This window comes from Aquarana catesbeiana, linkage group LG04 (assembly GCF_042186555.1).
Source record: "Aquarana catesbeiana isolate 2022-GZ linkage group LG04, ASM4218655v1, whole genome shotgun sequence".
Classification (NCBI taxonomy): domain Eukaryota; kingdom Metazoa; phylum Chordata; class Amphibia; order Anura; family Ranidae; genus Aquarana; species Aquarana catesbeiana.
Window position 1 is genome coordinate 416,978,167 of NC_133327.1, and position 15,956 is coordinate 416,994,122.

A 15,956-nucleotide genomic window follows, 5' to 3' on the forward strand; every position below is an offset into this window, starting at 1 on the left:
CTTCCAACAGCAGGGAAGCTCTGATGGAGGTAACCGTGTAGTGACTTGACAGTAAACATGGGAAACACTCTAGCATTCTAGCTACTGGCATATGAACATTAAAAGCATCTTCCAGTCTCCCCTTTTTGGTAGCCAGGCAGCAGCACTGCCACAAATACTTCAGCCCTGATGAACACAATAATAAGTAGTTATCACTTTCATTTATACTCTATTTTAACTGCCCTGAAGATGTCCTTCAACATACACATGAAAGATTCCAAAGTGTAACAATATGTAACTTACAATTATCGGTAGAGGGCCTGGCCTTTTAGATAAAAATTCAACTCCAAAAACTGAAAGACCTAGCAATTACCAATTTTCAAACTTGTTCAATAAGCTTGTTTGCAAAAAAAAATGAAATAAGTGTTAAACCAAAGGTCCATGGACCACTGGCGGTCCACAAGAAAATTTTGGTGGTCCTGACGCAAATAAACATTGTGGTGGATGTATACTGCTTAATGTTATTTCTAGTGCTGTTCTCAATGTGCGCTGACAGTTAATGCTGTCAGTGCGCATTGATAACCATTGCCTCCTTTGTAGTTTAGGCGCCTGTGAACTCAGAGGGAGGCGCCTGGAGTAGTGCACAGAGAGGGAGGGGAAGGAGGGGACTCCCAATGGCAGCGCTGATCACAGACTGTGGGAGGGAGCAGGGGGCTCAAGCACATGGCTGATGAGTTTGTGTAAGGCAGCAGTTTGATGCAGAGTGTCGGGGGGGGGGGGCAGAGAGCCACAGCATTGTGTGTATAAGGCATGTAAAATTCATGTTAGTATTCCGTGGGATTCAAAATTGTGAGCTTAGTGGTCTGAGGTCCGAAAGGTTGGCAACCACAGTGTACCCTCCTATCAAAAATCTACAAATAAAAAAAAATGGTGGCAGATCCTCTCAGTTTCGAGTACTGGCATCTTTTGCCACCCGCCACTCTTAGAAACACAACTGCCCATCATACTATCATTCATGGAAACCTTAAGCACTTTATCAAAACATATACGTCATTCTTTTTGCATGTAGTAGCACTTAAGTTATATCAAAACTATTTTACGATACTGTCATTTGTAAATCGAGCAACAACATACCTTGGAATATTAAATCCCATTTTCTGCTTCTTTCCAGAGACAGTCATCTTGGCAATTTTAGGGACAATTTCATTCTGTGCCTCCATAGAAGTCAAGTCTCTTGACCTGCCTAAAAAAAAATAAAAAAGTATCTTTAGAGGAAAAAATAAGTAAAACCAATAAGGCAAATAACTGAAAACCATTTCCTTCCATGTTAGTTATACACACAAAAACACAAACTATATTGATGATCACTATAACAAAAAAAACAAACCCGATAAACCCGATAGTTCAAGATGTTTGCCCTCTAAGTCACCACTAGAATTCAGTCCTGTGAATCAAGACTCAGGTGACCTCATCTTTGCAAACTACCAGAAAGTGAAATTTGTTAGGCAAGTCTTTTCCTTAAATTTAGTAACTTTACTTACCTGCCCCACACATAGCTGGATTTGTTTGGAGTAATTCCACCTAAAGCCAAAAATCCAAGAGAGGCTCTGCCAAACCTAAATCCTGAATACTACACGAAAAACCATGTTCACCTACTGCCATTCTTTTTCATGGCAGCCAAACAGAATCTTGCCAAAGCATGCAGTCATCAACCCCCCGAGTGAAGCAGTAAATAAATCCCTCAATTAGAAAATGTCAGTGGTCCGCAAACAAACTGTCTCTAAGTTTAAATGCATCTGGAGACTCTGGAGGTTATTTATTAAAACTGGGGCATGCAAAATCTGGTGCACCTCTGCATGGAAACCAATCAGCATCCAGGTTTTACTGCCAAAGCTTAACTGAGCAAGCTGAAGTTAGAAGCTGATTGGCTAACAAGCACAGCTGCACTAAATTCGGAGTGCTCCAGTTTTAGTAAATCACCACCTCTGGATCGATCATTACATCCCATCCCACCTGACTGATCATTGGGCCTTTGATGAAATTTTCACTAACCTAAATGATATGGCAGTGGGGATTAACCCCCCCCCCCCCCCCAACTAATTTTTTTTTAGAACACTCTAATTCCCTTCCTTTCTCTATTCTTCTACTCTGGTTCCTTACTTTCACATTCTGACTACCTTACACAGGAAGCAGTAAACATCAAGGCTTACCTTTCTTCCCTGTTTTTTGACTCCCTTAGGGAACATTGCAATTAGATTCACTGATGATCGAAACCTGGGGGATATCTCAACATACAATTTAATCATCTATGAATGTTTTGCTTTTAGAGAAGAGTGATTTTATAACAATTCTGGAACAATGTTCAATAAGAAGCCTTGAATTTTGTATAGTTTTATACTGTATTGTATATTCAAAGCATTCAATACAAACTCTAAGATTTTAGTAAAGAATAGAACTGTACTGTAGGGGCAGACTCTTAATTGCTGATACCTTTTCAGTTGTATATATGCTAGTTGAGATTTTAACCACAGCTGGTTTTTAGGTTAGAGACTGACGCTTTATTAATTTCTTTTGAACCACAAACAGGGCGAGGCTCTTGCCACACATCCTTCATCTTCTTTCTTCTGTCTGGCCACAGTTACATTTTGCAGCATAAGAGCGTGTGAAGTAAAAGTGTACACGGGTACTCTGCTCCTCTGAATAGACAATGACTGCATGCACTTATATAAAGGTGTGTAATGTGTTATTGGAAAAGCAAACCTGCTGAGTAAAATTAAGGCGGCCTAGACTACGTGCTTTTAAAGGCACTATAGTATATTTTGAATTTATGTTTAGTACTAATACAAAAGCTCTTTAGTCAAGTAAATATGAATATTTTACATTTACTACTTGCAGCCAGCAAGTGAATGCTAGCAGCATTAGCATAATGATACAAGAAGGACTGGATTTACCTTGGGGCACAGTAGGTTTCTATAAAAACTAACAACTAACTAAAAGCCTATTTAACAACAGTAGAAGATGATTTTTGTTGAATAAGGAGATCCTATCAGAGAAGGTTTGCTCACGCCAATCACCGTGGTCAGGTCAGTCCCCATGAAAAAAGTGGTAAGAAAGAAAAAGAAATGGAAACAAATATAAGAGGTACAATATAAAAGTGCTTTGCAAAAAAATTATTTACCATGCTTCACTAGGAATAAAGTAATAAGAATAAAATATGTAATAAAGGAAAAGCAATAGGAACTGACCTGACCACGGTGGTGAGATAGTTTACCATAATTATACCATTTCACATATAGGCTTTAGTCAATTACCTTACTATTTTGGCCTCAACCTGGTGACTCTGTGTGCTGTCTACTTGGCAGCTTGCTCCATCCACAGCTCCCGGGGAAGACAGATCCAGGAGGTGCCTCTCCATGGCATCTGCTATTTGGCGATAGCTGGTTCCTGTCCCATTAAGGATTTACTGATTGGTGTTTGAGTATAATTACTCAAATATGTAATGGGAAGTGAGCTCTATATAATTTATTCATGTATAGTTCCCCATGTGGTTACACATTCTATCATTACATGCTTTAATGACAATGTCTCTCCACAGATGTCTTTATCAGTTTGGATTATATTAACGCCTGAAGAAGTGAACATTGTTTCACAAAGCGCATTGAGATGAATATCAGTGCCTGTTTATCATCATGCCGCGTCCCATTGACTTCAATGCTATATTGCGTCCCATTGACTTCAATGTCTTCAATGTATGTTAAAAAACTGTCCATTTCGGCTTTCGGCCAAGTGCATCCTAAAATTTTATTTCGGTGGACCACTAGATTTAGGTCATAAATGTCTTGGAATAAAGCTGAAAACTCAGACCTCACTTCAGGAATGTGTTACAAGACTTGAAAAGCATTGTCCACTAGCGATCCCAGGCCAGCCTGTCAGAGCTGAAGCAACTTTGCCAACACAAATTGAAGGAAACTGCATGATTCATATCTGTAAATCTGATAGAAACCTATCCTAAAAAGTCTTACAGCTATAACTGCACCTGTAATTGCAGCTAAATACTGACTTTGAGGTGAGGGGGGGAATACTTGCACAACAATTGAACACCGACCTTTAAAGCTGAACTCCAGTCAGCCATAAAATATTATGTGCCCCCACTTCCCAGTATAGCAAGGGATTAACACTTTTTTCAGTAGATATAGTAGAGAAATCCTTCCCTTATTCTGCGCTCCCACAGGATTCCTCCCCGCCATAGATCTGCTCACACTAAGCTTCTCCCCTTCACTTCTTTTCTGGTTGAAAGCTCCCAGACATCGGGAACATTGTAGATCCAGAATTATACAGTTTGTGAAGATGTTCAGGGCAGACCATTGGCTGTCCAAGTGGGTAAAAATATATGCACAGAACTGTAGTCATAGAAATACAATTTAAAACTCTACTCTGTGCTCATTCCCCATGCCCCCCACCTCAACTTCCCACTTGCAATTTATTTTCTTTTTTAATATACTCACCTTTTTTCAGTCATCACGTCAGGCGGGTCAAGTGACATGCTGCCCACTGGTTTATACATATAATTTCAGAACTTTTTCCACCTTTAATGTGACCTATAAACTCTACAACTTAATTGAAAACAAACTGAAATTTTTTAGGGGGGAGTAAAAATAAAAAATAAAAAAATAAAATAATGTGGTTGCATAAGTGTGCACATCCTCTTATAACTGGGGATGTAGCTGTGTTCAGAATTAAAGTGTAACTCCAATTTTGTTGAGAAAAAAACATTCCCCCTGGGTGATCGATGTACATTGCAAGGATTATAACAAACTTTGTTGCAGATTCCTACTTTGTTGCAGATTCCTACCTTTTGTTATTTTGAAGAAATCCTCTGCGTTTGTTTGTGCCTCTGTGCTATATGGGTCTAATGGGAGTGGTTTCATAATTATCTGTCAGCTGTAGAGCACTGAAGGGGAAATCTGTTGAGTCTGCATCCCTTTAGACGTGTTCCTATTGAAAGTATCTCTCCAAAAATGACATTTTTGTTGCAGGGGATGGCTAAAATCTGACTTGTATCTTAGTGCAGACTTCTGGGAAAATTGGTGAGCCAATCACACAAGCAAGTTTCTGGGGGTGGTCAGTACACATCCTGTGTACAGAACAACTCCAGGTAGCCATATTACAACGTATTTTCAGAAAATTACAGCACTGCAGATTGAAATGGAAAGGTAATTTTTAATAACATTCAATTACAATAGAACGTGTCGCAATTATATGCGCTATATTATTTTTTCTTTATTTGCTATTTTTTTTTCCCACGAAAGTGGAGTTACCATTTAAGTGATCACATTCAAACTCATGTTAAATAGGAGTCAGTACACACCCGTCATCATTTAAAGTGCCTCTGATTAACCGCAAATAAAGTTCAGCTGTTCTAGTGGGTCTTTCCTGGCATTTTCTTAGTCACATCCTACAGCAAAAGCCATGGTCCGCAGAGAGCTTCCAAAGCATCAGAGGGATCTCATTGTTTAAAGGTATAAGTCAGGAGAAGGATACAAAAATTTCCAAGGCAATAGATGTACCATGGAACACAGTGAAGACAGTCATCATCAAGTAGAGAAAATATGGCACAACAGTGACATTACCAAGAACTGGACGTTCCTCCAAAATTGATGAAAAGACGAGAAGAAAACTGGTCAGAGAGGCTGCCAAAGGACTACAGCAAAATTACAGGAGCTGCAGGAATATCTGACAAGTACTGGCTGCGTTGTACATGTGACAACAATCTCCCATATTCTTCATATGTCTGGGCTATGGGGTAGAGTGGCAAGACGGAAACCTCTTCTTGCGAAGAAAAACATCCAAGCCTGGCTAAAAACACATCTTAAATGTCCCAAATGCATGTGGGAAAATGTGTTATGATGAAACCATGGTTGAACCATGGTTGAACTTTTTGGCCATAATTCCAAAAGATATGTTTGGCTCAAAAACAACATTGCACATGACCAAAAGTACACCATACCCACCATAAAGCATGGTGGTGGCAGCATCATGCTTTGGGCTGTTTTTCTTCAGCTGGAACAGGGCCTTAGTCAAGGTAGAGGGGATTATGAACATTTACAAACACCAGTCAATATTTGCACAAAACCTTCTGGCTTCTCCTAGAAAGCTGAACATGAAGAGGAACTTCATCTTTCAGCATCACAAGGACCCAAAGCATACATCCAAATCAACAAAGTAATGGCTTCACCAGAAGAAGATTACAGTTTTTGGAATGGCCCAGCAAGAGCCCAGACCTAAATCCAACTGAAAATCTGTGGGGTGATCTGAAGAGGGCTGTTCGCAGGAGATTTCCCTGTAATCAGAGATTTGCAGTGTTTTTGCAGAGTGGGCAATTATTGCCAAGTCAAGATGTGCCATACTTATAAGACTCATACCCAAAAACACTGAGTGCTGTCATAAAATCAAAAAGGTGCTTTAACGACGTATTAGTTTAAGGGTGTGCAGACTTATGTAACCATTAGGGATGAGCCGAACACCCAAAACCCCCCCCCCCCCCCACGGCTTAGGTTCGCAGTAGAACTTGCGCACAGGCAAAAAATTTGTTCGAACACGCAAAGTCTATGGGACACGAACATGAATAATTAAAAGTGCTCATTTTAAAGGCTTATATGCAAGTTATTGTCAGAAAAAGTGTTTGGGGACCTGGGTCCTGCCCCAGGGGACATGTATCAATGCAAAAAGAATTTTTAAAAACCAGACGTTTTTTCGGGAGCAGTGATTTTAATAAAGCTTAAAGTGAAACAATAAAAGTGTAATATTCCTTTAAATTTCGTACCTGGGAGGTGTCTATAGTATGCCTGTAAAGGGGCATATGCTTCCCGTGTTTAGAACAGTCTGACAGCAAAATGACATGTCAAAGGAAAAAAAGTCATTTAAAACTACTCGCGGCTATTAATGAATTGTCGGTCCGACAATACACATGAAAGTTCATTGATAAAAACTGCATGTGATTTCACGACAGGGGAACCCCGAACCAAAATGTAAAAAAAAAAAAAAAAAAAACGGCGTGGGGGGTCCCCCTACATTCAATACCAGGCCCTTCAGGTCTGGTATGGATATTAAGGGGAACCCCACGCCAAATTTTTTTAAAAAAATGGCGTGGGGGTACCCCCTCAAAATCCATACCAGACCCTTATCCGAGCACGCAACCTTGCAGGCCGCAGGAAAAGAGGGGTGGACGAGAGCGCCCCCCCTCCTGAATTGTACCAGGCCACATGCCCTCAACATTGGGAGGGTGCTTTGAGGTAGCCCCCTAAAGCACCTTGTCCCCATGTTGATGAGGACAAGGGCTTCATCCCCACAACTCTTGGCCGGTGGTTGTGGGGGTCTATGGGCAGGGGGCTTATCGGAATCTGGAAGCCCCCTTTAACAAGGGGACCCCCAGATCCCGCCCCCCCCTTTGTGAATTGGTAATGGGGTTCAAATGTACCCCTACCATTTCACAAAAAAGTGTCAAAATGGTTAAAAAATACAAGAGATGGTTTTTGTTCCTTTATTAATATCTTCTTCTTTCCGCTTCTTCTTTCATCTTCTTTCTTCTGGTGGTGTTCTTCTTCCTCCATCATCTTCTTCATCTTCTTCCTCCGTTCTTCTCGTCCCACATCTTCCTCCAGGCTTCTTCTCCGCTCCGTCCGCACGATCCGCCTCAGTGGGAGTCTTCAGCCGTGTGACGCTTTGCTTCTTCTGACACTTCTTTTATAACGGAGGATGGGCCACCCGGTGACCCCGCCCTCCTCTGACGCACAGGGAATTCACGGGAGTTCCCTGTGGCTTTCCCCGTGTTGTCAGAGGGTGTGGAGTCACTTTAAGCTTTATTCACTTTAAGCTTTATTAAAATCACTGCTCCCGAAAAAACGCCAGTTTTTAAAAATTCTTTTTGCATTGATACATGTCCCCTGCGGCAGGACCCAGGTCCCCAAACACTTTTTATGACAATACCATGCATATAAGCCTTTAAAATTAGCACTTTTCATTTCTCCCATAGACTTTTAAAAGGGTGTTCCGCAGCTTTTGAATTTGCAGCGAACACCCCAAATTGTTCGCTGTTTTCGGCGAACAGCCGATGTTCGAGTCGAACATGAGTTCGACTCGAACCTCATCCCTAGTAACCAAATTATTTTCGGTTTTTATTTTTACTTCCCTCCACCTAAAAGATTTGTTCAACTGAGTTGTACAGTTTATAGGTCACATTAAAGGTGGAAAAGGTTCTGAAACGATTTATCTTTGTCTCAATTTTTTTTTACATCACAGAAACCTGACATTTTAACAGGGGTGTGTAGACTTTTTATATCCACTGTAATTCTCCATAAAGCAGGGAGCGACGCTTTTGTGGTGAGGTCAGGGCCACTCTCTGTATTAATACACTATCAATATAGGATTCTGTGGTTACTTCCATGACGCCCTGAATTTAGAAAAAGCTCTAATGATGAGTAACACCAAGCATTTTACAAAACAGCTTTGTCATTACAAAGTATCTTATCAAACTTACAGTGGCCTCTGCTTATTTTTTTCTCATCCCCTGTAAATAAGGTCAGGTTTTGTTTCCTAGACTTACAGCAAAACATAAAAAGGTAGCAACGTATATTTCCATGAGAAAAATTAATAACCGTTTCATTAGCCTTAAGTCTCTTGACTAGACAAGAATTTATAAACCACATTATCAATCGCTGCTTAGGTTAGGTTTTGTGGTTACAGATGTTAGACATTTGTTTCAGGTAAGAAGCAACAAAACCGCAGAATCTCAATGGACACAAGAAAAACATGAGCAATGCAGCTAAGATACAAAAACAGCTTTCAGCACACAAGATGGCAAAAACTATGCAAATTTTAGTCACAAAACCCATCTTCTAAAACACATTTTTTAAACAGACTTTTTTAAAATTTTCTAGCCTTAAGCACCTAATCTGAAGTTGTTGCATGGATTTAAGTTGGACCAACGTAATTATACATGTGCCAAACATAGTAACATAGTAGGTAAGGTTGAATAAAGACAACAGTCCATCCAGTTCAACCTGTGTGGGTGTGTGTGTGTAAAAAATCATTTCCCATATCCCCTTAAATTGTTTTCGTTAAGATGCAAATCCAAGAGTCTTTTAAAACTATCCATACTTCCTGCCGATACAACCAATTGTGGAAGAGTGTTCCATATCCTTACCTTCCTGACAGTGAAAAACCCCCTATGCAGCTTAAGGTTAAACCACTTCTCTTCCAATCTCATCGTGTTGCCCCGTGCCCTCTTACACACCCTGGGACTGAAAAGTTTCATACTTACGCTGGGATCACCTTTCAGATATTTGTATATAGCAATCATATCTCCTCTCAAGCGTCTCTTCTCCAGGGAGAATAAATTTAGCACTTGTAGTTGTTCCTCATATTTGATGTCCTCCGGTCCCCATATTAGATTAGATGCCTTTCTCTGGACTCTCTCCAGCCCATCCTCTCTGAGGATTGGTGACCAGAACTGGACGGAAAACTCCAGATGCGGCCAAACCAGAGTTTTATAAAGTGGCAGAATAATCGTTTTATCTCTGGAGTAAATTCCCTTTTTAATTGCATGCTAATATTCTGCTGACTTTGGTAGCCACAGCTTTACAATGCATGCTATTGCTCAGTCTGTCTTCTACTAGGACCCCTAGATCCTTCTCCACCCTGTAAGCCCCTAGGGATTCTCCATCTAAAGAGTAACTTGCATTTATATTTTTACCCACCAAGTTTTTATTTTTATCCACCTTACATTTTTCAATGTTAACCTGTTGCCGACCAGCCATCGTCATTTTAAGGCAGGCAGGATGGCACGGCTGCGCAAATCGCTGTAGGTGTACGTCGGCCACTTTAAGAGCTGTGGGAGACGCGTGCAAGTCCCACCGCCGGCCATCTGCGATCGCTCCACAGAGAGCCAGAACGGGGATCTGTCAATGTAAACAGACAGATATCCGTTCTGACAGAGGAGGAGAGAGATCTGCTGTTCCTAGTGATCAGGAACTGCGATCTCTCTCCTCCTCCAGTCCCATCCCCCCACAGTTAGAAACACCTCCCAGGGAACACCTTGATCGCCCCCTAGTGTTAACCCCTTTCCTGCCAGTGAAGTTACACTGAAATCAGTGCATTTTTATAGCACTGATTGCTGTAAAACAACAATTGTCCCAAAAAAGTGTCAAAAGTGTCAGATCTGTCCGCTGCAATGTCGCAGTCCCACAAAAAAAATCGTAGATCGCCGACATTACAAGTAAAAAAAAAAAAAAAGTATAAAATGCCATAAATATATCCCCTATTTTGAAGATGCTATAACTTTTGCGCAAACCAATCAATATACACTTATTGCATTTTTTTTTCACCAAAAATATGTAGAAGAATACATATTGGCCTAAACTGACGAAGAATTTTTTTATTTTTTGGATATTCATTATAGCAAAAAAGTAAAAAATCGTTTTGTTTTTTTCAAAATTGTCAGTCCTTTTTTGTCTACAGCGCAAAAAATAAAAACTGCAGAGGTGATCAAATACCAACAAAAGAAAGCTCTATTTGTGGGGAAAAAAAAGGACATAAATTTGTTTGTGTACAATGTCGCATGACCGTGCAATCGTCAGTTAAAGCGACGCAGTGCCGTATCACAAAAAATGGCCTGGTCAGGAAGTGGCTAAATCCTTCCGGGGCTGAAGTGGTTAAACTTAATTTGCCATGTAGTAGCCAATTCCATTAATTTATTCAGGGCCTCTTGTAAAGTTTCTATATCCTGCTGTGTTATTGCCCTGTTATTTTTGTGTCGTCAGCAAACACTGAGACTGAGCTATTTATCCCATCCTCTATATTATTTATAAATAAATTAAACAGAGTTGGTCCCAGGACAGAGCCCTGGGGTAACCAACTAACCACTCTAGACCAGTGGTCATCAACCCTGTCCTCAGGGCCCACTAACAGGCTAGGTTTTATGTATTACCTTGGGGAGATGCAGACTAGAATACTGCAATCACTGAGCAGCAAATGATATCACCTGTGATGTATTTCAGTTATCTTGCAAACCTGGCCTGTTAGTGGGCCCCGAGGACAGGGTTGATGACCACTGCTCTAGACCATTCTGAGTACATATTATTTATCACAACCCTTTGGACACGTCCTGTAGCCAGTTTTCTATCCAGGTACATACCCTATGGTCCATGCCTACAGTCCTCAGCTTGTAGATTAAGCGTTGGTGGGGGACTGTATCAAATGCTTTTGCAAAATCCAGATATACCACATCCACCAGCCTACCTTTGTCCAGATGGCAGCTCACTTCCTCATAGAACATTAATAGGTTGGTTTGGTAAGAGCGACCTTTCGTAAACCCGTGCCGATTACTGCTAATTATACTGTTTTCATCAGTAAATACTTGGATATGGTCCCTTATCATCCCCTCAAATAGTTTACAATCTACCAACGTTAGACTTACAAGCCTATAGTTCCCAGGAATAGATCTCTGTCCTTTTTTGAATATTGTTACCACATGGGCTTTTTGCCAATCAGCTGGTACCAATCCTGTCAGTATGCTGTCCATGAGGATTAGGAATAGCGGTCTGGCTATAACATAAGTTCTTTAAGGACTCTCAGGTGTAAGCCATCTTGTCTTGGTGATTTACTTATGTTAAGCTTCTCTAATCCTTTCTGGATTTCGGCTTCTGTTAGCCACAAGGGTAGATCTTGTGGCATGTTGCTAACAACACTGTCTTGGTCGGTATACCCCTCCTTTTCCTGTGTGAAGATGGAGGAGAAGAAAACATTTAGTACAGCTGCCTCCTCCTTGTCATCTGTAACCACCTTCCCTTCCTTGTCCTTTATGGGGCCTATGTGTTCCGTCCTCGCCTTTTTACGGTTAATATATTTAAAAAACTTCTTGGGATTATTTTTACTCTCCTCTGCTGTGTCTCTCATTCTTTTTTAGCTGCCCTGATTGCGTTCTAATGCCCCGTACACACGGTCGGACTTTGTTAGGACATTCCGACAACAAAATCCTAGGATTTTTTCCAACGGATGTTGGCTCAAACTTGTCTTTCATACACACGGTCACACAAAGTTGTCGGAAAATTCTGAACGCGGTGACGTAAAACACGTACGTCGGGACTATAAACGGGGCAGTGGCCAATAGCTTTCATCTCTTTATTTATTCTGAGCATGCGTGGCACTTTGTCCGTCGGATTTGTGTACACACGATCGGAATTTCCGACAATGGATTTTGTTGTCGGAAAATTTTATATCCTGCTCTCAAACTTTGTGTCGGAAAATCCGATGGAAAATGTGTGATGGAGCCTACACACGGTCGGAATTTCTGACAACAAGGTCCTATCACACATTTCGGAAAATCCGACCGTGTGTACGGGGCATTACACCTCACATTGTATTCCTTGTATTGTTTGAATGCTGATACTGACCCCTCTGTGTTGTACTTTTTAAAGGCCATTTTTTTGTCCTCAATATGACATTTAGCCACCCAGGTTTAACCTTTGTTTTATATTTATTACCCCTTGGAATGCACTTGGTGATACATTTAATATATTCCTAAAGCATTCTTATTTTTACTCTGTGTTCAATGTTTCAAGGATTTGAAAGCAGCATTAAGCGTAGTTAAGAAAAGTTGTCTCTTTTGAAATTTAGTGTTCTTGTACTCCCCTCATACCTCCCTTTCCTACAATTTATGTGGAATGTAATAATCCTGTGGTCGCTAGCTCCCAAATTGTCCCATATTTCCACATCTGCAATCAGATCTATATCATGTGTAATTAAAATATGTAGCAATGTGTTACTCCTAGTCGGGGAATCCACCAATTGGGACATGAAGCTGTGCTGTAGAACTTTTAATAAATGGCAGGCCTTTAACCACTTCCCGACCGCTGCATACCGATATACATTGGCACAATGGCAGACTTCTTTGCAAAATAGCTCAAGCTCTGTCAGATTGGATGAAGAGCGTCTGAACAGAAATGTTCAAGTCTTGCCACAGATTCTCAATTGGATTTAGGTGTGGACTTTGACTGGGTCATTCTAACACATGAATATGCTTTGATCTAAACCATTACATTGTAGCTTTGGCTGTATGTTTAGGATCGTTGTCCGGCTGGAAGATGAACCTCCGGCCCAGTCAAGTCTTTTGCAGACTAACAGGTTTTCTTCTAAGATTTCCCGGTATTTGGCTCCATCCATCTTCCCATCAACTCTGACCATCTTCCTTATCCCTGCTGAAGTAAAGCATCCCCACAATATGATGCTGCCGCCACCATGTTTCACATTGGGGATGGTGTTTTCAGGGTGATGTGCAGGGTTAGTTTTACGCCACACATAGCGTTTTGCTTTTGGGCCATGTCTTCCACATGTTTACTGTGTCCTCCACATGACTTCTCGCAAACTGGACTTCTTATGGCTTTCTTTCAACAATGGCTTTTATCTTGCCACTCTTCCATACCGGCCAGATTTGTGGAGTGCACGACTAATAGTTGTCCTGTGAATAGATTCTCCCCACCTGAGCTGTGGATCTCTGCAGCTCCTCCAGAGTTACCATGGGCCTCTTAGCTGCTTCTCTAATTAATGCTCTCCTTGCCTAGCCTGTCAGTTTAGGTGGACGGCCATGTCTTGGTAGGTTTGAAGTTGTGCCATACTCTTTCCATTTTCGGATGATAGATTGAACAGTGCTCTATAAGATGGTCAAAGCTTGGGATATTTTCTTGTAACCTAACCCTGCTTTAAATTTCTCCACAACTTTATCCCTGACTTGTCTTGTGTGTGCCTTGGCCTTCATGATGCTTTTTGTTCACTAAGGTTATCCAACAAACCTCTGAGGGCTTCACAGAACAGCTGTATTTATACTGAGAATAAGTTACACACAGGTGGACTCTATTTACTAATTAGGTGATTTCTGAAGGCAATTGGTTCCACTAGATTTTAGTTAGGGGTATCAGAGTAAAGGGGGCTTAATACAAATGCACGCCACACTTTTCAGATAGTTATTTGTAAAAACAATTGAAAAACAATCTATCATTTTCATTCCACTTCACAGTTAGGTGCCACTTTGTGTTGCTCTATCACATAAAATCCCAATAAAAAACATTTACGTTTTTGGCTGTAACATGACAAAATGTGGAAAATTTCAAGGGGTATGAATACTTTTTCAAGACACTGTATACTTGGAGATTTTTCTCTGTCAAAGATTGTTGGCAAGTGCAATACAGTATCCTTTGCACTAAGTTTTCCTAGTAGTTAGCATGAACACAGTTTTATGCCAAATTTGCAAATCCTTCGGGCAACTTGCACAGATTTAATACTTACTGTGACCCTATAGATGCTTTAAGAAACAGTTTTACAATGTAAAAGCCATATGCTACCAACACACCGTTAACCATAAAAACCACTGAGATTAACCCATCTTGTTGGGAAAGGTCTGTAGTATCAGAACTTCCAGGGCCACTGAAGCCAGTTCTTGCTTTATTTTATTTATTTCAGGTACTTGTATAGCGCCATCAATTTACACAGCTCTTTACATATACATTGTACATTCACATCAGTCCCTGCCCTCGAGGAGCTAACACTCTAAGGTCCCTAACTCACATTCATACATACTAGGGACAATTTAGACAGGATCCAATTAACCTAGAGTACTCGGAGAAACCCACGCAGGCACAGGGAGAACATGCAAACTCCAGGCAGGTAGCGTTTTGGTTGGGATTTGAACTAGCAACCCTCTTTACTGCTAGGCAAAAGTGCTATCCACTACACCACTGTGCTTTATTGCCTTGATCCATCATTAATGTCGTGTTCTTTGACATGTAGAAAATACATTTAAACTAAGTGCCTAAATGCTGAGACTGTTCCAAGCAAGTAGATATTGGAAAAAAATCCAAAGTTTCTCAGTTACAACTTCCAGCCATTGCAACCATTCCACTAGCACAGTAAGGCAAACAACTGCACATACAAGGTTGATGAAATAGCACTTTTAATTAGTAGATACTTCAAAACATTTGAGAAATTAAACATTTTGTTGCTGAGAAATAGGGATTAATTTTAAACGTAGAAGGGGTTTTCCTAGCTGCCCTTTGAACTTTTACAAGCAAACAGGGTTTCAGTCTTGCCTGTACATCATACACAGAACATTTTGGCTTCAATATTCAAAGAACATTTGGGGTTTTCAAAGGTAAAAGCAAAAGAAAATTTACAAGCTAAAAAAAAAAAAGAATCTACGAGCAAGGTGAAACCTGTCTATTTTACAGAGAGAAGTTACTAACATTCAGGCAGAGTAGGCATTAACAAAAAGGTAACGGAATTACATAAAATGTCCTAAAACTAAAGAATCTCAGTCAAGGTTACAAAAATGTTTAACTACATGTTCCCAAATTTTAAAAAACAAAAATGAAAGGAAAGTGGTTTTATTAAAAACAAGCAAAAATCAGTTTAAAGACATCCAAATTCTTCATGTTCACACTCCTCCATAGACTGACAACTGTTGCCTGCAGACTTTGAATCATCTATAACAGAGGATCCTGCAGGACAAGACTGGTGGATAGTGCAAGTGCATACACAAGAATGAATAGGGCCATCTAGTACATGTGCACCAAGAAGTGAAAAGGTTGGGACTCCCCGGGTAAGGCTGCACAGCAAAGATCACTGGTTCCAAGAGGAAGGCAAGTATTTGTCCAGGAAGGCAGAGGGTTGGGGGAAATGGATTAAAGGACAACTGTACCCAAGGCCCAGCTAAAGATATGCAGGCATTTAAACTCTATACTAGCAACCTCCATTTTTCTAGTTTTACTTCCACCAGCATAGAGCACTGGAGTGGTAAAAAGTATTTTCTCTGAGAGAAAAGGGTACTTTAAGGCATGGTGAACACCCAAGTGCAGAAGAAGAGGAAGGGGCAGGAACCAAACTAAGGTATGTAGCCCTAGGAAGCCACTTCTTGCACCCCGGTATCTGGA

At 40.7% G+C, this 15,956-nt stretch overlaps 1 protein-coding gene across 1 annotated transcript in view; it reads right to left on the reverse strand.

The window, feature by feature from the left end:
* The window catches only part of HBS1L (HBS1 like translational GTPase), a 214,779-nt gene that overhangs the window by 69,923 nt on the left and 128,900 nt on the right, over positions 1 to 15,956 (reverse strand). The window contains exon 5 of the mRNA XM_073627318.1: positions 1,114 to 1,222. Within this exon, the coding sequence (XP_073483419.1) occupies positions 1,114 to 1,222 (109 nt within the window). The remainder of the gene's footprint in view (positions 1 to 1,113; positions 1,223 to 15,956) is intronic.